At 42.5% G+C, this 25,840-nt stretch overlaps 1 protein-coding gene across 9 annotated transcripts in view; it reads right to left on the reverse strand.

Moving 5' to 3' along the window:
- LOC124233772 (DNA repair protein RAD51 homolog 2) overlaps positions 1–25,840 on the reverse strand; it is a 555,642-nt gene that overhangs the window by 44,376 nt on the left and 485,426 nt on the right. For all 9 annotated transcript variants that reach the window (XR_006887137.1, XR_006887138.1, XM_046650966.1 and 6 more), the window contains one exon: positions 8,076–8,179. Coding sequence is in view for 6 of the 9 variants with exons in the window: in XM_046650966.1 (XP_046506922.1) it covers positions 8,076–8,179 (104 nt within the window). In the remaining 3 variants the exon portion in view is untranslated. Of the gene's footprint in view, positions 1–8,075; positions 8,180–25,840 lie in introns of those variants that run through there.

The following is a 25,840-nucleotide window of genomic DNA, read 5'->3' on the forward strand; positions in this document are numbered from 1 at the left end:
AAGGGAGGTGATAAGATCTACACTGAAGTGCTCTTGTGGGGTTAAGGGAAATAATGCATGTAAAAGGATCAAACACAATGCCTGCAACCACAGGTACTCAATGAAGGCCAACGCCCTTCCATCTCCAGACAATAAAGAGGGCTTTACATTAGTGTTGCTGGGGGCACTGGAACCAAGTAAGGATGCTCTTCACTACCAAACTATGGGACCCTTAGATTGCAGGGAATGGGTTTCCACACAGGCTGGCTCCTGCCTCCTTTCTTCTATTCCACTCGGACTTTTGAAAATAAAGATGCAAAGACTCAAAACACGATAATCACAAAGCTTCTCCCATGCTGACAAGACCAGAAAACTCCAGGTTTCCTAAACCATGGCATACCTTTAGCCTATGAAGATAGATAACAAGAAGCTCAAGATTAAAGCGTGACCCTCCATGAGCACAAATGACCATTTGCAAGAGAGGGGCAGAGAAGTCAGCCCTATTTGCAGGATTTTGTCCATAAGGAAAGTCATCCAGCTAGGAAGTTCGTGCTCATTGTGAAGCTCAACTTGGAAAAAGTCTCTTATTGACATGTCCAGGCCCAAGAATTTAAAACGCTACTTCGTATCTGGTAACTCGTAGCAATGTGAGGTAGGATGCTGCCTTTTAAAGATATTTTCCCTTAGAGTTCTGTAGAAGCTTTTTATGAACCACTGAAAGTCACAGAGGATATAAATATCACATTGCCCATAAACCTCATAATTTGGGCTAGGGGACTCTTTTGCCCAGAGTGTTCCTACCAAAAGTCGGCACGGTAAAGTGAAAACAGCAACAGATTAGGAATTGGGAGAATTTAACTTGAGGTGCATTTCTGCTACTTACTGGTTGTGTGACCCTGAATAAGTCACTTAACCTCAATTGCTTACCCTCATCTGTAAAATGAAGGGGCTAGATTCTGAGTGTGGGTCTGAAGACCACCCGGCTGAGAATCCCCGGAAGGGCTTGCCCTCGCTGAATGGTGACTGGGGGTGGGGCCTGGGAATCTTCATTGCTAACAAACACCTGTGATTCTTAAGCTCCCTGGAGTTGAGAATCACTGGATAAGGTGATCTCTAGAAGGCATCTCAGATGGGACACTGTCACATCCTAAATGCTTCTGTTCCAGTGAAAGTGCTGGTTCATTTGTAAATCAGTTCACAGTTTATGTAGCTATTGAATCCTTCTCTTCCTTTTGTTTTTCCTAACCAGGGATGTTGCCCCATTTTCTTCTCAGTCACAGCTAACCAACCAAGGCTAAAATACAACATCCTGTCCAACCTTTAGTCTCAAATGAGCCAAATAAATTTCAGCGTCCTTGACTCTCAGGTCACCGCCTTGTCCAAGAGATCTCGTAGCTGTTTCCTATGTTGTTTCCCAACTGAAAACACTTTTCTTCCCTTGCCTGACAACAAGGCCTTCAGTTTGGTTCCAAAGCCCTGTGTCTCTTCTACTTCCTGCAACAGCTGAGATTTCTCTAGAAATCTCTCATTCACATATTTGCGTTGGTTCACTTAGCAAGTTAGAGCTGGGAGGGTCACTGCATATGGGGATTTGGTACCAGACTGTGTATAAAAATAAAACTAGTCAGAGACAGAGGAGAATGACGGAGGTGATAAAATCTGGTGAGATGAATAGCTCATTAAATGGGAAGTCACCTAAACATTCTGTGAGCAGACCAGTCATTCAGCCCTGATGGTCAGAGATCATGATCCTCAAAGAGAGAAATGAGGCCATGTACTATCTTCCATGAAAACAAATATTCAACTTACAGTTGTATTCTTTATTCACAGATATGTCTTTTCTACTTTTTGGTGTTAAAGTACCTTTTCCTTTTTGAAATGGTGATAACACTTAATTTTACAACTCTACTTGATTAAAAAATGACATAGAAAACTCTACGGTGGTTCCCCTACCCTTGTTTTGTTTTGATTTTGCTTTGAACTTTTATTGACCCCATGTGGCTTAAAATCTCCCTGGAAAAACTGACTGTCCCCCTCAGCACTAGGACATGGTCTGTCACAATCAAAGTATCTGAAAGGGAAACCCCCATCAGAAGCAGGGGAGAAACTGTACTCATGATTTTTTAACTCGCAATTTCCAGAGCAACCTCTTCAAGGGAAAGTTTTCTTTACTTGAGCCCATTCAAAGAGAGCCCCATGGAGTTTGTCTTTTTGTAGGTGGTGGGGAAGATATTGATATTCTTGTCTCTAATGTGGAGATAAAAACATGAAATGCCTACTTGGGTACCAGTGTTGTCCCTTCTCAGGTGGAGCTTGTCTCCAGCTCTGCGAGTCTCAGCTCACTGTAGTCATTTGCTATTACTACATACTTTCAGGTAGGACTTCCTCAGATTTTAATACATTTGCCTGGTGACCTGAGAAAAAGAATCCTTTTAAAAGTCACCATTCTGGGTTCCTCTTTTATACATTTTCCTAATCTGCTCAATACCTGTTAGAGAATTTCTGGTGGAGGAGCGTGAGCAGGGGGTTAGATTTCACACTTGAGCAGCTCTGAAAAGGGAGGGAACGTTTATACGCAAGGCAATGTACTTGGCTAGGATTCTATGTTCCCTTTGCTATTTCTGCAGATATTTATGCTTAAAAAGAAATTTCTCCCACCCCTGTAGCACAGCCAAACTTCTCCTCTGGCTGGATCCAGTCACAAAAAAAAGTCTCCTTGTCTAAAAAAAGCAGAGGAGCTGGGGTAGAAAACCAGAGAACAAACACGATGACCTGGAATCATTTTACAAAGGGAGAGGGTTCATTTTTGAGTGAGGGCAACTAAGCCTGAATTCCTCTTTGGAGAAATCTGGGAGGAGGAAGACATAGAACTACGACTTATGTCAGGTGAAACATAACCTCCAGCGTCTTCCTCTGAGTGAATGTGCATCTATGCCTGGCATTCTTGCCCCAAATCTACCCTTCAGCTTACCTGGCAGAAAAGATTTATCATCTTTTCTTTAGCTGTTCAGTCCTCCATTGAGCCTTTCCAATCTCAGAGAGGAGAGCTTAAGACTTGCGGAAGATGGCAACAAAGATTTCTTATCCTTCCCCTCAGCCAAAGTCCCCATGCTGCCTGTTCCCTAAAAGCAGCAGCAGAACCCTCCCTCACTCCACCCTGTCTGTGTTTAGGGCTCTGGCATGCCTACACAAAGGAATTCCAGGGAATTTCAAGGGAAGCTGGCTTCAACCCTCCTAGAGCCCCCAGCGGGCTGGTTCTACAAAAAGAGTCCTATATTCAGTATTCTTACAGTATTTCTATATAAATTCCTGCTTGTAATTGTCAAGGTTCGATGTTAATCTTTTAGCTGACAATTACTAATACTTTAAAGGAACTATTAAACTGCAAAACTCAACTCATATGGGGAAGAGCGATTCTAAATAAGTGGTATGACCTTCCTCAAGACTGGGTTCATGTATAAACACAAGGAATTTGTTTCTTTCTCTCTTTCAAAATAAACGTATTGAACGTGTAAGTGTCAAGCACTGTCATTGCCTCCGAGGGCACACAGGTAAGATTCAGTGACAGCCTTCAGGGGCTCATAATTCAGGTCTCACTGGTGCAAGAAGAGAGACAAGTGCTAGGTGGGAAGAATGAGGGAAGATGGGCTAGTTAGGGCTAGGGGGTCACAAGTCTTCACAGTGATGGTGTTTGAGTCTTTTAAAATACAAAATGGACACTGAAAGAAGAATTATATCACCGGAAAGGAAACACTGAGTACCTCCAAGATGCAAAACAACCTGAGACTTCAAGGAAAGCCCAAGGAAGGATCAGGAGCTGGAGTAATATTACTGGCCCTGCTAACAATTTGCTGGGTACTTTAGGCTCTTCCCTCAAGTGTTCTGTAACTTCAGGGTGCCTTCTAAATAGAAGATGAAAATATTATTATAAAGTCTATTTAAATAAACCTCCTATATGAAAAAGTCACCTCTTTCCAATTTGTTGAAATAAGAGAGTCATAATATTTATTTCATCAAGGGAGTGTGAAGCTTAGTTGGGATTAATTTACTTCATTACTCCTTCCAGGGCACTTAAAAATTTATATAGTCCCATATGCGGTTTGTAGGAACAGACACGAGGATTTGATGAGAAATAGTATGAATATTTCATCAAGTTTTTTCATCATTCTTTCAAGTCTAACCATCCTCACTCTAGCTTTTCCAGTCCCTCATTACAACGTACCTGGTTACCGTGAGAACTTCCCAAAGGCAGGCCTGAGCCAATCCATTCTGCATGCTGCTGCCTCATTAATCACCAGAGAACCTTCCTTTGCAGGAGGGCCCTCCATCTCCTCTGCACTCAACTGGACTCTCGATGCTCACACAGCATGTGCTGTTTACATATTTATCTATGTCCCCAAGTAGATTGTGAACAACTACAGGCATCAGCGTACTCATATTTTGTATCTCTAGCATCTCACACAGTAACTAGCAGAGAAGAGATGATTAAATAAAGGCTTGTTAAATGAGTGAATGCATGAACCCTCTGCTCATTACAAGGCAAAACTGAACCTGTGTCTACTGAATGCGTGACTTGCCTTCCTGTTTCTCTCCTCTTGCTGCTCACCCTCACCCCAACATCTTCCCTTTCCTTTCTCAATCACCTGATTTTATCTATTTAAGGCAGAGGTTTTCAACCTTGGCTGCACAGCAGAATCACTTGGGGGAGCTTCACAAATAGGATAGACACTGATGCCTGGCCCCACCGGCAGAGATTTTGATTCAGTTGGTCGGGGTAGGGCTCTGGTGTCAGTATTTTGTAAATGCTCCTGTGATGAATCTAAAGTGCAGCCAGCCTTGAGACACACTGACTTAAAGTGATACTTGAGTCCCACCTCCTCCTGAAAAGACCAGTGTGCCTCTGATGAGTTTACCTTCCTCTGGATTCAAAGCAGCTACCTTTTTAACCACTTATTAGATAACAAATCAAACACTCCTTCTGATAGGACCTCAGTAATAGTCTGCTCTTAAACTCTGCATTGCATTTTGGTTATTCATGAGTGTACATATACATCATTACTCACACTAGACCAGAAGAACTTTGAAGGCAGGACTGTGTCTGCTACTTCTTTGCATCCTCATGCCATGCACATGGTAGACCAAAACATATTTTTGATTACAACAAACAAACAGACACACAAAAAACTAGTAAAGGCCATTTTAGTTCTACTCTAAGGCCATGTCTTTGGTAAGAATAAAAATGTTGCAAAAAGGGTGGGGCAGGATTGAAGCAGAGTAGGAAAAGAGTAAATAAAATTCAAATGGAAAAAAAGCTAAATTAGTCCAAAAGAAAATGTTTCCCAGCTTCTTAGGAGGGTTTTTGCAAACACTGAAGCAGAATAAACAAGAGAATTAACTTGGATTGTGCCCTGATAAGGAGATTTCTTTCTTGGTTATATAATTTTACAAAGTTTCCAGGGTGTAAAAAAAATAATCAGCCAGGGAGGACTACTTCCCTTGAACTATACAATTCAGCTCTTGGGTTAATCAGCTCACAGATCTGCTCAGCTTGACCTGACACTCTTCCAGCCCTGTGATCTCCAGCTAAGCCTCATATTCAAGAGCCCTGGCGTAGAATTCAATGTTATAGAAACGGGATAAAATGTAATCCTCATTCCGTAACCTGGATCCCTCGGTGTAGTGGCCTCTGATTAAGCATCGCAAAAATAAACAAGAAGCTATACCTGGTATGTTCTCCTAGTGGCTGGTGTTTCATAGGTCCGCCTTCTCTAGAATGATCAAGCCATGTTCTCCTACTAAGCAGTGTTATAAGGAAGTATTATTCAGAGCAAGTACCTTAAAGGCTAGCTTTAAAGTATTGTTTCGTGCACATATCCCAGAAAAGGTTTATCTTCATTTGGCTTCTCTGCTTGTCAAGAAGTGAGACCACAGGAAAGGCTCACTAAGCACGCCCTCTGCTAAGGCGAGATAAAGCATCAGCTAGAGACATGTTTTCTATATCAAACTTGATCCTAGTTATTAGGCCAAAACTTTAACAACTGGTCCCAAAAGGCATGCGTATTTCCACAGATTAATTAAATGTAAGTTCTTTCGCCTGGGTTAGCCATTTTAACACTGGTCAGATTTTACTTCAATTTCTAATTACTGTTTGAAAACATGATTCAAAGGCACTTAACTCTGCTCTTGATTGATTATTAATGATAATAACAAGTTGTCCTTTGTAGATTAAGATAACACTACTGACTCGTCCAATAGGATGTGAGTTGATAAACTGTCACTGATCCATCCACGCTTCACTCCTGGTTCTTCTCGTGACCAGTGGTCTGCATTTGACCTTATGAGCCAAGAACCAACAGCCACCAAAATCCTCCTGTCACCAAAGAGAGATAAAATACTAGCACTCGTCCTACCAGCTAGTTCCTATTGATACTGACAAAATGGAAATGACTGGTTAATTGATTAAAATAAAAGGAAAAAAAGGGGGCTCTAACTTCTTTATTTACTAATAAATGCTAACTCGGATTAGTAAAACTAGGATTTGGAAGCCTGAAATCCATGATACTATATATAATAGACTGAATCACAAAATCAGCGTGTGTAATCTAAAATCTAAAACAGAGATAAACTATAAGTTTTCAAGGAGTGGAGTCAAGGATCCATGAAAATGAATGGATTCACAAGGAATTTTGCTTCCTCAAATTAGAGTCTAGGTAGTAGTGCTTGACAATCCTTAATGATATCCCTGATAGTTGCAAACAGGGTCTATTTAACATAGTTTATAAACCAGGGTACAAGCCAAAGGTCATTAGGTTCTACAGGAATATTTTTGGATGTGTTCCACTGAAAAGAGAAGTCATGGATTCAGACGGAACCCAGGATACCTGAATCATCAGGGAAAAGGCATCACTGAGGCAGTGAGCACGCCAGGGCCCGAAAACTCAAGAATGTTCGCCCAAACGAAAACAAGCAGCTCCATCTTCTCAGAACATGGCTGACTCAATCACCAAGCTGGAATGTTATTTACACAGTCGCAAGCAAACCAAGAAGAATCTTCTGGTCTGTAACCAAGGGTACTTGGAAAGTTATGTCTGAAACGGGCAAAGGCTCATGTCTGTTTTTGATGATTCTTGACTCCTTGAAAACGAGCCAGTTTACCTAATGTAGTAAAGGGTGACAGCTCTCTCCCCAGCACCTCCTCCAGAAAGGACAATTAGCATGATATTTCATGCCTCTTTAATTAATAACTTGGATTTCTTATATGTTTAACAATATGGGCAAATCTGGGTTCTGAATTCTGCCCCAGCCAACAAATGGGAATAATCACACTGTCTTCTTCCTCCTCCTGCTTGCAGGAGAGGTTGTGGTAGAACCTGGTCCACACAGCAGGATAAAGCTGAGGTTAGACGCCAGGAAAAATAAATTTCCTAGTAACGAAACATTTTACCAAAGAGATTAGACTATGGTGTCCCTTTCTTTGGAGTGGAAGGGAAGATTAAGAAAGGAGTAGAAAGTAACCTTTCTGGATGGAAGGGGAGAATTCTATTGGAGGCCAGGATAGAAACCATAAATAGGGAGCTCTGAGAGAGTCATCGTCCTTCTGGAGTCTTTCTAGCATCATCTAGTACCTTAGATATGGGGAACAGTTTATTCACTTGGCACAATCTGTCTCCCTAAGGCTTTCAGAGCATATCCACCGCAAGAAAAAGCACCATCACTATTTAATTTATTTAACACACAAAGTATGTAGTCATCAACTAATACCAGCTAAGTGAAATGACTAATCACTCTTTAGAGATGGAGAGTTTGAGATTCCTAGAGGTGTGGACTTAGGTCACCTACAAGCTATTGGCAAATATCAGGAGGCATGCTAACACTCTGGGGTCAATTCTTACATATTTTTTCCTGTGTGTGAGATGTGTCCTCACTTCATCATAACTGCTACTGGGGCAGGCAGGGATTCTGATTTCTCTACCCAGTGACAGTGCTGGCCCAGGACAGACAACGTGGCCAATGCTTTTAGAAGATGAACCCTCAGATTGCTAGGTACATTTTGTTCTCTGACTTTGACAGTCAGAGAAGATTGTCAAAGCACTCACCTGTCTTCTCTCTGAACCAAGGTACTGGAGAATCAGCCGAGTGTTCACACTGTGACTCCAGGTGTTTCCTAGTGCAGCTGTCACACAGCTGGATCCAGAAGGGCCTGAAATGAAACAGGGCAAAACCGTGATTATGGATGCCCTTTCTTATAATGATGTTTCACATAAACAAAAGTCCGGTCATTGCTCATTGCTCAGAGAGTACTCAGGGGCTCAGTTCATTACCACAAAAATTGATGAATTAGAGAAGGACAGGGATTAAGGAATATGAGGCTAAAAGTAAAAACCAGCATGAGTTTCCTTCAGGCTTAGTGAAAGTGACCACCACTCGGCTAAAAGATACAGAGTTATCTTTCAATAAGAGATTGCACTGAAGGCAGCTTGGAGCCATTGCTAATAATAAATCAAGCCACTCAGCATCCATGGAAGAAAGACATAATGCTACTACATAGAATAAGAGCCAGTTATGAAATAGTCTTAGATTAATAGAGTTGCAAGACTTTTTTAGCTTGATAAGAGTCTTAACTCCATTTTCCTTATCAATATAGAAATGGTTACATATGCATATAAAATTCCTTTGCCCTTTCAACCCCTGCACACACACACACACACACCCCAAGAAGAGGAATCTGGAAGATCTCACCATTTCATATCAATTTGTATTAGACATCCTTATCCCAAGAGAAACCTTCTTTTACTTTCTAAGACTTTCCTATGAGAGAGAGGATCTGAAGTAAACTTTATCTGAGCTTCCAGTCTACTCTAAGTTGCACTTCAGCTACTATCTTACATCTCCAGAGCTTCACTGATCCCTCCTGACATCATCAGGAGGAAATCACTCCTGCTTTCCTCCACTTCCTCCTTAGAGGCAGGCTCGCAAGTCCTACCACCTAGAAGCCAGCCCTTACTATCATATCTAGCACTTCCTGAGGTCTCCTCCCAACTCCTGTGCCTACTTTGGCCCTGGGCCATGGGAGGAATCCCAGCCATAGATGGCACAGTGGTTTTGCCTTCTATCCTCAAGATGCCATCTCTGTTCAATGAGGAGACTAAGTACAGAGAGGTTGAAGTCTACTGAATTAGCTAAAACAAAATAAGGTCTTGAGTTTCTCATTTGTTATCTTCTCACTGCGTCATCTGATTTTCACCCCTCAGTGTGGAGCAGGAATTGGTCCTTCTTTCTGGGCTAGACATCTTTGAGGGTGGTCTGCCAATTTGCATGGCCTTAAGCTCCTGGGCCCAAATACTACAACAGATGAATGTGGTTCAGTGGTTCTAGGCTGGAAGTGATTTTGTTGGCAATGTTGAAGTGGGAGTGCACTGGCATCTAGAAGGTAGAAGCCGGTGATGCTGCTAAACATCCTGTAATGAAAGGATAGCCCTCCACAAAAAAGAACTATCCAGCCCAAAACATAATAGTGCTGAGGTTGAGGACCCCCAGGGGAGGTAACACCAACTATCTGTCTTCTCTGATTCAAGCAGGTACAGGCATAAATTAGATGGATGTCAACAACTGGGGCCTCAACAAGTCTGAGGATTTCAGATTGAAGAGGAATTTAGCATAGAAAAGAATAAAATTCAGGGTGACCTTGGTTCATTATGCACACAATTCAAAACATACACAAATTAATGTGAAAACAAATAATCCTCACTGTGCTGATCTGATGACATCACTCCCTTAAAATCCTCTGGCATCCTCTGTGCCTGAGGATAAAACAGTAACTCCTGAACAATGCCTCCTGGGCTCTTTGTCATCCGCACCTACATCCCTCTAAGCTCCTTCACGGGATAGTCTCCGGTAACCTCCTGACCTCTCTGTCCCCATCCTCCCTGACCTTTTGTCAGTAGTTAATAAAGCTTCCCTCTCCTTTGGCATCGAATTTACTGGCCTCTTCTGCTTCCCCTTGTGCCATGTTCATTGCTGCTTTCCCTGCTCTGCTTTTCTTCTCCCTCTCTTCTTAGTTGTGGTGGACCTCAGGCAGCTGGCCAAGGCCAGGGTTTTCCTGTCTCATACCCAAATGCCTCCAGTGTCTAGGAAAGTAATGTACATTAATGAAGAGGCCAGTTTACATTTTAACATACAGAAATACTTTACGACCACAAAGAGATGTACTCTTTTCCATTTCTCTTGAAATATGTCACCCCCTCTGTCTTTCATTTACCTCTTTTTGAAAGAGGCACATGAACAGAGAAATATTTTCTGCTATAAAAAAACTAACATTGCAAGGGCAATAGCTACTGATTTTTCTTTTTTGCATTTTTAAAAAACAGCTTTATTGAGATAACTCATCTAGCATACAATTTACCCATTTAAAGTGTACAGTTCAATGGCTTTTACCACATCCATAGAGTTGTTCAACCATCACCACAATCAACTTTAGAACATTTCCTCACCCCAAAAAGAAACCCCATCCTCCTTAGCCATAAGCCTCCAGGCCCTCTTTCCTGCCTCCCAGCCCTGGGCAACCATTAATCTACTCTTTTCGTTTGATCTTAAATGTTAGGCGATGATGGGGAGCTGTGGAGACTGAGGAGCATTAGAGAATTCATCCACGATCTCAAGGGGACAGCCCCTGTCCAGCTCCAGCTGTTGTTGTCATGTGGCAACACAAATTCATAGTTAGCCACATCTTTTGATTTTTAAAAGAGAAGCCAGAAATCAACATTTTAAGTACAATCTCCTGATTTAAAAATACTGGCTTAATTCTTAAATTTTTTCTAACACACAAATAAACATGCTTAATAAGCCAGATATGACTCATTCCCACCAAGCTTGCAATGTCTGCTCCATATGGCATGGCCTCACAAGGATGACACCCATGTGGATGATTTCTAAGCCTTTGTCTCAACCTCTCACTTGCCTTAGCACCTGCCCTCCATTTCAACCACAAGAACTACATGCCTGACCATAATGAATTTTAGCACCATAAACTCAATCCCTTCAAATCAAACTCATATTTTCCCATATAAACTTATTTCGTCTTTGTCCCTTTCTTTGGTCTTCCAGTTAATCTGGTTTGAAATGTCAGTTCCATTTTTAAAATTCTCTTTCTCCCATGTTCCTTGCTTCCCATAAATTGTGAAGTCCTATTGATTTAACTGTAAAATCTCACCTCCATCCATTCCCTACCCTCCATTCCTCCTACCTCAACCTTTGATCAGACCCTCACACATTAGCTTTCATCTGGGGATGACTGCTATAGCTTTCTAACTGATGTCCACATGGCTGTCCCAGTGTCTCCCTATGAAAGCCCATCTTCTCTTCTACTGCCTGATTAACCTCCCCGAGCACACATCTAAGTACCTACCCTGCTACTTATGATCAACATGCTCAAAAACTTCCAATGGCTCCCAAGGGCCTTCACAGAGTTCTAAATTCCTAAGATTGGCATTCAAGACTTTTCTAGCCTGTGCCCAACCTGCCTTTCTACAGCTCTTCCCGCCATCCTGCTTCACATAGATTTTGCTACAATTTAATCACTAGTGCCCCATGTCCCCTCCACACTTGGAATGCCTCTATGTCCGCACATTGTCCTCCGGACCATTTCCTACCTGCCACTTCCCTGATCATCTCAGAAATAATGTATTCCTCCTCTAAACTCCCATAACACTTTCACTCTCTTATGTTACTGTCAGTTTTCTATCCTGTAGCAAATTACTTGTGTGCTTTCCTTATCACCACTAATATATATTTTAAGTGGGCCAAAGCCATGTCTGATTTACGCTGGTATGCCTGAATCACTTAATATAAGTTCTGAGACACAGAAGATGTTTAATAAATACTGGTTAAATAAATAGCTAATAAGTTATTCTCCTAAACTTTGAACCATGTTATATACTTGTTTTAGCAGCAGATTTACATTCTTAATTCTATCTTGCTTAAGCTAAAATTAATAGGTTTACATTTTTCAAGCAAAGTCTAGAAGCTTGTTGCCTACATGCCTGCTAAGTGACAAGATGAAGTGAGGCTGAGCTTTAAAGTCTGCCAAGGAAAAGCTACATGTGAATAACTAGGAGTTTCTAATTAGTTAAGCACTCAAAAGTTTTTCTTAGTAATGAAACTGTAAGAGCTTCCCAGGTCTAGAAGATGTTTTCAGAGGTCAGAGCCATATTTGGCCAACAGTGACTATTTAAAGAACTACATGTCCCTAAACCAATGAGAATCGTCTAAGAAAGTGCCCATATACTTGGCTGTGTTCTGGAAAGGTAAGCTCAAGTCCTAACTAAGGGCCATGAGCACAAATGACCATGGAAAATGGAAATCCTGAGTGAGCAAGCTTGAGGAGATACATTTTCAGGAGTGCTTATAAACATTAAGCCACCTGCAAGAGCAATAAGAGCAGGGCCTTGGAAGTTAATGATAACAAAACACAATATTTTTGAAGTACTGTAAGGTAGGCCCTCGATAAGCCCTTTACAGAGGGAGGGCTTACGTCTTCTTTGAGCTTCACATCTTAGTCATATCTTTTCTGTTCTCCACACCACCCTATGAGGTAGGTAATATTATCATCCCTATTGACAGACTGAGGGTAAGAGAGATTAAGTAACTCGCCCAAGGTCCCATGGTTGGTTAATGACAGAGCCAGGGTTCAAAGCCACGCCCACTGAGTCTTAACCACAACTCCAATTAGCCTTCTCTGGGTTCATCATGTCAAATAGACTGCTACTCTGCCAGCCCAGAGGGTCTGTATGAAGGCCCATCTCTGGGAAGACACTGACAGAGGTGTGCTGTGAGCATCTTATCTCATCTGCACTCTGCGTGTCACTCAGGCTCCACATTCGGCTTCCTCTGTTCTGATGCATAGTGATAACCCAGGGCAAGGGGTTTCCAGAAAGACATGCATGCCCTAGCTCCGCAAGTTATTTAACTTCATTCAACTGGCCCAGCAGCTAGATTCATGCAAATCAGGTGGCCTGAAACTAACCCTTTCTGGTTGGAGGCTTAAAAGTCTGGTCAGGATTGGAAAACTATTGCACTTAACAGGGTTTCAAATATGGGAAAACAACTGAAGAGTGGTTATAGGTGGTGGGATCACTTGAGAGAGAACTGGGAGAAAGGGAAGTGGGGAAGCAGTCAGTTACCATAAATTTGTAACTTTATTTTCAACTAGAAAACTCAGTGGTCTCATATCTTTTGACTTTCAAGTATTCCTAAGCGAGGGCTGGCATAAATGATCACTAAAGCTGTTTATGGGAAATTTAAGATAGAAGGAATTTGCTTACTGGCTTTTCAGAAAAGGTGATTTCCTGCCCAATGACCTAATTGGTCAGGAAATAGATAAAGTGAATCTTTTTTATGCTCATTTTAAGCGGAAGTTCTAAAATTGGGGTGCTCTCTCTTCTCTCTTCTTTTTGATGATGGTGATATTTAGACCTGCCAAGGCAGTATGACTTCATTGTATTGGAATTTGGTTGATTTCAATACAAATAAAAAAATCAAATAAGTGACCTGGGTTTTGAAAACATTTTCATTATTGGGGATTTTTCATTGTCACAGGATTGAGCCTATAGAAGCATCTGGGTAAGCTACACAGAGAAAATCTAATTTATTTACACTGAAGTCAGGTCTCTCTAAAAATACTGTGGGAACATTCATTCTCTACTCTCTCAGAGACACATTTAGGTAAGTCAAAGCATGCTCTCTTTCTGAGATTGCTTACCCATCTGTAAAACTGTGAGTAATAATTCTTGCCTCCGGGCAACCAAAGGTTCTCCGTGACCCTTAGATAAAGATACTTGATATGTATAAATAATGGGGAAAATGATGATCAAACACTGAAGATGAAATTCTAGGGGGAAAAGAAATTTAATCATCATCTTTTACATTTTTTTATTCTGCTAATAATGAGGCAAGCTAGTAAAGCTCAGTAATAAAGTGGTTAACACCACAGGATTTGGATTCTAGAATATCTTGTACGACTACTATCTTTTGGATCCACTTCCCCACTCCTTTGGAGTGGGAGTTGGTTATGAAGACAGATTTCTCACAAGGCTAGGGGCTCTCTCTCTGCTCTGTACACAGGGTGTAGTACTTGTGCAATCAGACTGGAGGAGGATAATCAGGTTGCTATGTAGCCTTGATTTCCAAAAAGGTAAGGGGCCTCTGGTACCAACCCGTGTCAGTATTTACAAGGGGCCTGTTGGGGAACTTCAATGAGGAAGCTCTTCTCTGAAAACACTTCAATTTATGACTCCTGTGCTAAGTATTTCTGGGAGGTCAAACTGAATCTCCAGGACATAACATAAAAGCATCTGCCCTGTAGCAAAAGGGTCAACTTTAAAAGAATAGACTTTTCCATGTTAAAAAAATAAAAGTGTAAATAAAACAGTGACTCCCAGAATAGGAAAAGAGGGGAAGGAAAAGTTCATGGCCTGAGTGGGGTGGATATTTTGGACATTTGGTCCCTCCCGTTCCTTCAGATGAAAGGCAACTTATTGAGACTAGAAAGAGGAAATTCAAAAAAAATAAATAAATAAAGAGAAAGAATAAAAATAACTAAAAATGTTTTCAGGGAAGGAGATGGTATGTCACCAATGGAATTGACATTCTCTTCTTATCTCTTGTCCTCACGTCCTGAAGCATGTTCTGTATAATGCACGATAGCATATAGTCAGCTGCTGGCTAGGAGGCAAGACCCTGGAGCTCTATTTCTAACTTAGGTGTGGGCTTTTGGTGAGACCAGATGGGAGAAGGAGAGTGATGTAACAAAGAACACCAGAGTGGGGCTTGGTAATGACCAGTTACTTTACCTCTCTGAGTCTCAGTTTCCTCACCCATGACAAGGAGGGGTGTTCAAAATAATCTCAAAAGTTCCTGCCTGTACTAAGACCTTTGAATCTATGGTATTTTGATGACAAGGAATTAGTTCCTCATTCCAGACCTCACTTTTTCCGGGAAATTTGAGAATGCTCTATTCCACATGTTATCTTTGAATGGCAGTGCCTTACCCAGCATCTATTTAAGCCTAAAGAGGGTGCAGCCATGTGGTCCTTTTCCTAAGAGCAGATTTCTCTCCAGACTAGGGATTTTCTTAGTCTATCCTACCTACTAAAATCTTATGATGGGTAAACATGTGCTGGCCAGTGGCCAAGTCCCAGCAAACACAACTTCATAATAACAAAGCTTAAAGATGGAAGTCTGAGTGAGAGAGTAGGGATTAGAAGGGGATTATCATTCATTAAATTCAGTTTCTCCTGTTTAAAACCAGGCCCATGGAAGTAGCTGAGCTTCAGCATATGTTTTCTGTTGGGTCATTCATCTGAACTGGGGAAGTGACTGAGAATCTTGGTTAGCCCCAATAAAAAGATGAAATAGTGACATATTTAAATCTGCTTTTTCCTAAGTTTCCCAGACTAGCCTAAATTCCCTCTGTTAGTAGATCATCCGCTCATGTTCTATGGGATGCAGAAAGCCAGAATTTCAGCAACCAATGTTGAAGGCAATGAATGGTATATAAAAAAGGTAGGTAGATTGCATAGAATAGGCTATTTCTAGAATAAGGATTCAAGATGACCTACAAGCTGTGTGAGGCCACAAGGCAAAGGTATCATATAAAAGAGATTGGGATGGGCTCAGACATCTATCCTCCAGCAAAATTAATTTCCTTGGGGGCTTGTGGTTTACTAACTGAACCTGCGAACCAGCTGTATTCAGTGTGCACTCTACTTCCTCGGGCCTCTAAAATTGACAATGGTCTGTAGGTTAAATTCTAACGGAAGTGATATTTTTGACCTAGCTCTATAAATAGAGCACTGGAAAAAACCCATCAGCTGCAAATGGCCTAGGGACCACACGCTATCTATTAAGTAAGTAACCACAGTATCTTGTGCTGCCATTTTAGACGGGGGAAAAAATATCTTTTGTTATTTATAATCTTCTGAGCTTTGAGATTCTCAAAATACTTTAAGGCTATTAGTCTTCTTTCAGATTTACAAATAAAGGTTTTGAGGCATAAAACCACACAATAACTGCCTCAATATCATCTGCCCACTGAGGAAGGCATTTGGCCTGGTAAAGAACAAGGCTCCTTCACTTTGGTAAAGCAGAAAATTTCACTCCCAGCGTCTCTTGGCCAGAGGTGAGAGAGGTGAACACAGTCTTCACTTGCACAACACACCTAGGCTGATCCAAGTTTCAATAAATCTCGTTACTGAGGAAGGTAAGAAATGTGGAGACAAGAAAAGGTGGGGCAATCAGAACCTTTGGAATGCAAGAGCGAGGGATAGATTAATCCTCCACAGCAGAGGGTAGAGACAGAGTTGGCTAATCACTAGGATAAAGACTGGTATGCACCAGCACAAACCACTCAAATAACTCCATCGGGCTTTTGTGGGGAGAGAAAATACTTTAAGTTTCCCAGAGTCTTAGAGTGGGCATATAAGTTATCATCCAATCAGGACACTTTTGAAAATGACACGGGGACCTTTTAATAATTATATTGAGACAAAGATAAATCAGGATTGTTCTGGGCAAACCAAGATGTATGGTCCCCCAATAGAGATACCATGAAGGAAATGCCCAAAATTAGGATGAGGATGCTCACGCCACAAGAAACTGGTCAGTCTGGAAACTGTCTCATTTGCCAACCAAAAGTTCTGTAGGGGATAGTGTATAGGGCTTCTCTGCTATGTTTGCAGTGACAATCATTAAGGTGCTCAAAGTTAGCTAGACACACAATGACAGACTTGAGAGGAACAGAACTAGGGTGTCTGAAAGACACAATCTCCCCCCCCACCACCCCAGTTTAGCTTCCAATATTCGCCAGGAGGCCATGCCCCTGAACCCTTTCTCTGATAATACAGCTTTTCTCCTGCTAACTTCTATTTAAGGAAAAAAAGCCCTGAATGGGTGACCTGTAGCTAGGTCTCCTGACCCTTTGGATAGAACGCTTTAATGAAAAATAAATTCACTCACCAGAGAAAACACATATGATCCTTAAGTAAATACTAGCAAAATAAAACAGAGAAAATGAAAACCCAACCATTTAAGGAAATCTGAGTCATTTTCTTTTTGAATTTAAGCTTCACTCACTATACGCCAGGAAGATGCTTATGTGAAGTGAGTTTTCTTCCACAACAATGTGTTCTATCTGCTCACTGTAAGTGAGTCCAAATCATGCGCATCGGTCATCCTGGTATGAGCTCAGCTTTTCACTCTCATTCTAGAATCTGAGGCAGCAGGAAGGTACCGGAGCTGGATTCTAGTACATGATACCAGAGCTAGATTCTTTTAGGTCTTGTGTATTACACATGGCCATCACCTCATTTTTTGACCATTCAATATTTTTTCAGGTGCTGCTGGCTGAAGCAGAAGAAACACTGCCGCTTATTCTGATTTCAGATACAGTCCTGGCTGCTGGAAAAAAATCACCCTCAGATGTGTACATTCAGCCAACTCCCTTTGGAGGAAGCTGGGAAGGGTAAAAAGTGGCATATCCTTTATCAGTAACTCTTCCTGAGGAGATTTAAACTATAGTGAAGTAATATTTGATAGCTTTACATATCCAAGGAACTAGTCTGGACGAGCAGCAAGCCAGGTGACAGCCCACTTGACCGGAGAGCAAAGGGACACACTAACAGTCATCGGGTTTGCTTTTGGGAAATCAGCTCACAAGGCAAAGCCAGAACCAGAAGACAGGGTCCTCTCCCAAGGCCTTGGCTGATGCGGAATCGGGCCCAGGGAAGAATGCTTTTGCTTCAGGCTGGCGGTGGATCACTGGCTCTTTGCAAGTAATAAGGACAGAAGGGAAAAAGAAATGCTGTTGTTTATCAGGAAATATGTCCTTGAAAAAAAATATTTCTTTGAAAAGATCAGTGGCTTAAAAACCATTAATGAAAAAGACATTTCAACTAAATACAACATCTAATCCTGGTGTAACCACAGTACCAGGAACAGAATTTATAACCCAAAATATGGCTCTTTGGCATAAGAATTATTTTAGGCTGATTAAGAAACAGCAGACACAGGGAAAAGCTCTGAAACCCTAGTAGAAGTTACCTTACAAACAGGTGAAAGAAAAATTTCCCTTACAAATAGGTAACTGCTACTAGGTTTTCAGAGCTTTTCCCTGTGACTGCAGTTTCTTAAACATAATCAGCCTAAAATAATTCTTATGCCAAAGAGGCATATTTCGGGGTGACAAATTCTGTTCCTGGTGCTGTGGTTACACTGGATTGGATCTTGGTTCAGAAAAAAAAAAATCCTGCCATAAAGGACATTTTTGGAACACCTGGCAAAGTTTGAATATAGCTGGGATGTTAGATAATAGTATTATATCAACACGAATTTCCTGGGTGAGATCATTCTACACTGTGGTTATGTAAGAGAAGTTCTTGTTCTTAGGAGATAAATGCTGAAGTATTTGGGGCTGAAGGCTCATGATGTCTACAACTTACTCACAAACAATTCAGCAAAGATCACAATAATAAAGTAATATTTTAAAAATAAACTGATAAAAATGAGAAAGAAATGTAGCAAAATGTTAATCTAGGTGAAAGGTATATGGGAATTCACTGCACTTTTTTGGGAATTTTTCTATAGGTTTGAATGCTTTTTCCAAAACAAAGAAAATTCGCATGGAAATGTAGGTTGGATGACCTAAGAGATGACCTGAGTCGCTGATATAAAATCAGGACATGGAATTGGGTCTCTGGAGAAATTACTAGGGCATTGTTTCATATGTGTGTTTATGCATCATAATCACCCGGTTTACTTTGAAAAACGCAGAATCCTTGTCTCTGTCCCAAACCTAATGAATCAGAACCTCTGAGGGGTGATGCCCAGGAGTCTGCACTTTTGAAAAGCTCTCCCAGAGGACCTCTACATACGCTAAAGTATTAGGCATTTGTTTTTTCCCTTGCAATTGCAGACTCAGACCCCACGGACAGCCCATGTACTGTCACAGACACATTCGCGTTAGAAAGCCTCCACCTAGTGTCTTTGATGTGGCTCTGTGTCCTTTTCATCATGGAAGACTCCATTGTGGTGAATGCCCTTTCGCTTAGTTTTTAAGACTTCTATGTGCCAACTTTATCCCTGACCCCCATTTCCCAAGGGGAAGAGAAAAGAGCAATGTAAATGTTCTTTAGAAATGCCATAATTCATCAGGTTGGAGTTGTTGCCAGAGAAGCCAACCCAAACCCTAATTCAGAAAGTGGAGGAGAGGCAGCTGACAGCCTGGGGCATGAAATAGGACAGGGCTAGTGATGGGGCCCAGGTTCCTGCTCAGGCAGAGACCTTCATTAACGTCCCTCCTCAGTCAGGCTCCTTGACCTGTACTTCTTACAGACACCAAACATAGCTCAGCTTTCAGAGTTCAAGCTTCCCTTTGTTTCCTCAGTGAGAATAGGACAGAGTGCAAGTGAGGGAGTCAAGAGAATAAAGCAGGACAGGAGTTAAAAGCCCTGAGGTGCTTTGAAAACTCCAGAGGACATAAGAGCAACTGATGAATTCAACTTGAAGCACATTAACAAATACTGCTTCCCTCGATTCTGCAACATTGGTATAATCACTATTCCCATTTCATAGGCAAACAAGCGACTTGACTACCAAAACCTACCTAGTTGGCGGCAGAGCTGAGGCCTGAGCCCAGGCATTCTATGACCTTCTGTTGTTCCAGCAGCCTTCCTTTTGGCATCAGAGAGCACGTCGTTGTGGAGAATGCTTTTAATTATCACCTTGCCCAGAGTGGGAAGATTTATTGTTATGCTTTTCTCCCACCCCGTCTCAAGTAACCCTTTGGGGAGTAGAATGATCATGATAGGAATCAGGATATTTTCAAGCGTGGGAAGGAATGGAATGCTGGCGTCACATATGTTTGTTGCCCCTGAAGGCTCTGAGACCGGGGAGTGGGGAGAAGTAGATCGTTGAATAGTTTGGTGAGGCAGTCCCAGTGTCCTCAGCACTCCGAGTTTTAGACAAGAACCCAAAGCTTCTTTGGGTTTATTTTCCCACACTGGTGAATTCACCTGGGCTGCCAAATTCCTTTGGTTCAGCTTGTGCTTCCTTACCATCTGGAGCTGGGCTGCCTGAGTCAAAGCTAGGAGATGCTGCTATACTTCTCCCTTTTTGGAGTGTGCACACACATGTGCAGGCACACACATACACACGAGGGATATCCCCATGGCCATCATGCCAACAGAAGGCTCACAAAAAATTGGGGCCACAGAGGAAGGGAAAATTCCATTTGTAACACGAATTCACACTGGCCCCCAGATCACAAGTTGCAAGATCCAACAATGTGCAGATTGCCCAGGTGTGGAGATCTTAGGCAATGGAGATGACCTTGCTTTAACTTCCTCAAGACTCCTTCACAAGAATGTCCCAGTCCCCAGGGGTACAGTCAAGTACTTTCAGGCAGCAGCCTCATGGCGGGAGAGGGAACTGACGGATGAAATGTGCTGATGCTAACAGGGTTATTTTAATTGCGGGGAACTGGTTTTGGTGGCAGCAGGCGGTTGGTACACATCTGCTAAATACAAATTCTTTTTTTTTAATTTTAATTTTAATTGTTTTTTTTTGAGGAAGATTAGCCCTGAGCTAATATCTGCTGCCAATCCTCCTCTTTTTTCTGAGGAAGACTGGCCCTGAGCTAACATCTGTGCCCATCTTCCTCTGTTTTATATGTGGGACACCCACCACAGCATGGCTTACCAAGTGGCGCTATGTCCCCACCCTGGATCCGAACCAGTGAACCCCGGGCTGCCGAAGCAGAACGTGTGAACTTAACTGCTGTGCCACCGGGCTGCCCCCTAAATACGAATTCTTAAGCAAAGCAATTTCCTTCTTCCTTGAAGGCCATTGTTCATCTAAAAATGAGACAGAACTATGGGTTTACTGAAAATGACCAAATTCAGCAAAGTGTCCAAGACCACCATCTTGGTGTGACTGTCTCACATCTCTGACGTCAGTCAATATCAGACATTAAAGAATTATGAAGTAACATTCTGGGATACTTAGGTATGTTCCAGGCACTAGGCTAAACACCTTACATACATTACCTGTATGAGGGAGGTAGTATTATCATACCAATTTTCTAGGGAAAGAAGCTGAGCTACAGAGAGAGTAAGCGATTGCTCAAGGTCACCTGTCAAGTGGCAGAGCAAGGATTTGAACCCAGCAGTCTGACTAGTCACTTCTTTCATTGCTTCTTTTAGCCATTTAAAAAGTATTACAAGAATGACCATTTATCTCCTTCTCTGGGAGGGAAAATTCATAGAGCCTCCTCACCCCATTTTCTAGATATTATACTCTTTTTCTTTTCCTTACTAAGCTGTAATACTCAATTTCTTATTCAGAATCATCTCTCCCTGGATAGAAAAGCATATTTTAATAATTTTCTCTCCCTAGTGTTGGGAAACTCTTAGTCATATGATAGATTTCTAGAACCTGATACTGAAAAAAACCAAACAAATCTCCAGGTTCTGTACATTTCCAGCTGAAAATATGTAAAATAACCTTACTTGCCAAAATCATGACTGGCTTTCCCTCTATGACTATAATCTCCACATCTAGTTCACCTTCTTTGCCAGAAGTAGATGATTACATATCTTTTGTATCTTAGGATGCTTCTGCATTTTATGCCACTTCTAAGTAGAACTGCTATGTTAATCATAACTACAATCCCACTGATAATTAAACTATTTCTTTTGTCAATGTTAACTCTACAATGAAAAATAAAGCGTCACAAGGTGAATGTGACAGAGTCAGAAGAACCCCACAGGAAGCCAGTTAGTCTAGCTTCTCATCTGTAATATGGTTGTGGGATGGGAAGAGGGAAAATAATCACAGTTAACATTTACGTTCACCTACTATGTGCCAAAAACAGTTCCAGGTACTTTACATGATAAAAATCTTTTAATCAACTCAATAATCAATATCAGGTTGGCTACTATTATTGCCCTCATTTTACAGATGAGGAACTTTACCCACATTTTTATAGCTGGTAAGTGGTGGAGACAGGATTCAAACCCTGACAGTCTGGCTCCAGAGCCTACGTTCCAGCCTTCCCCATGATTCTGATGAGCAGCCAGGGCTGGGAGTCCTGGTTCTAGCTGACTTCCCGTGTCAGCAGCTGAGTCTGACCCCAGCAGTAGATTATTATAGCATCCTTAGCCAAGGATGGTCTGTAAAGTTTTCATGCCATTTCCATAGACTCATCTTGTTTATGAAACAGAGTAATGGTGCAAACAGAAGAGTCATGTATTAAGCATATTTTTTAAGTAAAAGATTTTATCATCGTTGTTCCTAAGGAAAAGTGACATGCCTAAGGTCACACACTTAGTCACGGGTCAGTTCTGGAACAAACGCCCCTTCACGTACATTCCTTGAGCCTCAGGCCTATTGCTTCACTTGGAAGACATCATGGCCTCCCCACCTGATGAGGCCCCTCTGTAACTGCATATAGCTTTGAGCAAGACCAAGGGACCACTGTACCCGCTTCTAAATTAAAAACAGCGCAACAGCAACAATAAAATAGTAACAAAATAAATGGCAGACAGACCTCTAGGGTATAAAAATTTCCTTAAGATGATGATCAAGGGAAGAAAAGGGAGGGCTCCTTCTTTAAAGAGGCCAGTGCCGGCCAGCAGGAACCTAAAACTCATTATTATTCTATATTTTCTTTTTGTATGACTGAAAAGTTTTCCTACCCTCCCTCCTCCCACCCCTATCAAAAGAATACCCCACAAGATAATCACAAACCTTAAAAGTAGTCAACTCACTTTAAAAACAACTTAAAAATAACAACCCAGAAACCCATAGTGGTTGCAAAACAGTTTTGTGTGGAAGAAGGGCAAGTTGTCTCTCCAGAGAGGCTAATCTCATAGGGTTGGGAAAAGTGGGGGTAGGGGAAGGGTGGGAGCGCAGAAGAAGGGGAGGCGGGAGAGAAGGGGATAAAGGAGGAAGAATCGCTGGCTTTAAAAAGCAACATTGTCCAGAGAGGTGAAAGGGAACAGATGGCCGTGGAGAATGTGGCCCTCAAAGCCCCGAAGAAAGGGGCGATGCTGACAGATCTCGCTGTTTCCCATTGATGCCTGAATGTTCTAATGTGGGGAGCCGAGGCCAGTGCAGGGGACAGACCTCTGTTCCCAGCGGCGCACTGGGGCACTGGTGCTGAGGCTCACTGAGAAAAAGAGCAAGGGGGATGGGGAGGGCAAGCAGCTGTGGCCAAAGAGGGAGGACAGTGGGGGTGTGCAGGCTTCCACAGCCTGCTCTGCTGGCGGGCCCAGGAAGGCCAGCCCAGTGCTGGTCTTTGCCCCGGGAGAGGTGAAGGAAAGGACAGTAGCTGGGGCCCAAAGTCAGCATCCTCCCCCAGAAAACACACTGGGGGAGGAATGTCTGGGACAAAATAGATACCTCGGGAGAGGGAAATGAAGAAAATACTCCAAATGCTTTTAGAGGATTGAGACATTCAAACTACAATAAACAAGAAATTCGGGTCTTTGAGAGAGGTCAGAGAATCCTGCCAAGTAAATCCCATATTATTTCATGGAGTCTCAGGGCAGAGAAGTGATTTGCTGAGGAAACACAAAATGAGTTGGTGGCAGACTCAGGAAGGAATCGGGGAGTTGGTCTCAGAGGTCTGAGTCAGCCCCCAAAGAGGGGCAGAATTCAAAGCAGGGCTTTGCCGGACACAGTGGGATGACAGAAGGGGCAGAGCGGCCTCTGGCGCCCAGGGTGTATTCATTTGTCTTCAGGTGTGTGTGTGGGACAGACCCCTGGATGGACTGCTGTGGGCTCGTAGCTTACAGTTGCACCAAACTGGAGGATGTCACTGGAGACTCACGTGTCATCACAGAGTGACACTAGTACAGGCACCTATGGCCTTCTAGGGGGAAAGCCCAACAGTCAGCCCCTGCAGATGGCCCAGAGAACGGGTAAAGGGGAGGAAGGGCATGCAGAAGCAGTGATTACAAAGAGGCCCGTAAACTTCAGGGGACAAACAGGCCATCGATGTAATTTCCTTAATATAACTTCGATCAAGAAACTTCTTGTTCCAAGTGACCTCTTGACCTGTCCCTACACCCTCGACAGGATGATGATAAAATTCAGCCCTGCTCCTGCTCACTATGGAGGGAGCCACATTCTTCCTGGCTCACTGTCCGGTTGGCCCACAAAGAGGCACAAGAGCTCAAAGCATTTCTCTGGTTTTGATTTTCCTCTCTCTTCTTCTCTGACCCTGAAAATGAGAAAGATCTGAACTCAGGGCTGCAGGTTTTGAAAGAGTGGGGCATGAGTTTGGAGAAACAGATCCTTCCTCAGAACAATCATTTGGAAACATTCCCACATGTCTCAGCCCCCCATAAACGTCTCTCACCTAACCCTCAGTGGGAGTAGGGGATGTCAAAAGGTGGCTCTAAATATATTTAGTGTCCTTGCCAGTTCACCTTTACCTGGGCTAGGTCTCCATTTCCACAGGAAAGAGGACGCCACAATAGCCATCAAGCCCCAAGTTTTACACTATACCTATAGCTGAGTTTCTGAGAAAATTCCCATGGAGCAGCATAGCAAAAAGAGATCAACCACAATGAAGACTTTGCCTTTTATTCCCTGCTTCATCCAAATTGCTCCCCAGGCGCTTCAGATTCCGAAGCTCCACTAAACAAGCTTATAAACAGCAGCCCAGCCACTGCATTGAAATGACTTTGTATAGCTCCTAAGTGAAATTCCCCCGAGGGACAGAAGATGCCCAAGGCTTTAACAATCACAGCAGAACACGGCCTCAGTATGAGAATAGAAGACAAGTACACTCTGACATCCCAATTGAAACTCCAGGCTGAATCCACACAGAAGAATGTAATTACCTTTCCTCGTTTGATGGTGCACTAAAGAAATTGGAGAAGTGAAATACCTATTAGGTCCCCACTAATCCTCCTCCTAAATTCAAAGCAGGCTAGTCCCTGTAATTCATTTCTGAGTATTCTTACTCTCCACTATTGTTAAACAGCTCAATTGATAAGTGCTTGCAGCTAATAATGCTTTCTACTGAGCTCACCCCCTCCTCTTTCCCAGCCGCTCAAAGCACTTTACAAATATCACCTCATTATTCTTTATAACACTCAAGTGAGCCTGATAGGTGAAGAGGTTCATTATCTTCTTTTTACCAATAGGGGAAATAGACAAAGAAGAAGTGACTCGTTTAAGCCAACAAAGCAGAGGCAGAACTGGAACTAAAACTCAGCTGTCCTCCTGACTCCAAATGTGCACATGTCCTATGTCAGCTTGTAAAGCTGTTCTGCTGACAGGGCAGGATTTTCTAGCTGTGGGCTGTGTTGTAATCAACAGGTCCACAGGATTGGGGCACTGGCTGGAGGGGAAAGGGCAGGAGTCGAGATGGAGAAGCCCCACTTGAATGGCCTTACCTAGTTCGGACAAGTCACTTCACCTCTGAGTCTCAGTGTCCTCCTCAGGAAAAGGAGGGGTTTCAGCGAGAGGGTCTTTAAGCTTCCTTCCAGCACTTAGATAATTAGTGAAGACAGAGTTTCAAAAGAGGCATTCTCTTTTTCACCAGCTCCTTGTAACAATCTGGGCTTCGTTTCTCTTGTAAGCCTGAAATAGCATCCTTGTCCTTTTACAGAGCGCTCTACGTCATCCGCTGTCCACCCAAATGACAGTGGGGATCAAATCATCAGTGCGAGGTGGGAAATGGAAGAGGTGGTTATCGGGCATCAAGGTCAAGGACTAAAGAGAGATGGAGACAGATAGGGAGCAGGGAGATAGAAGACTGGAAGGGTCATAAAAAGAATTGGCAAACAACATTTTGAGC

The sequence above is a fragment of the Equus quagga genome, unplaced genomic scaffold (genome assembly GCF_021613505.1).
Source record: "Equus quagga isolate Etosha38 unplaced genomic scaffold, UCLA_HA_Equagga_1.0 220_RagTag, whole genome shotgun sequence".
NCBI lineage: Eukaryota > Metazoa > Chordata > Mammalia > Perissodactyla > Equidae > Equus > Equus quagga.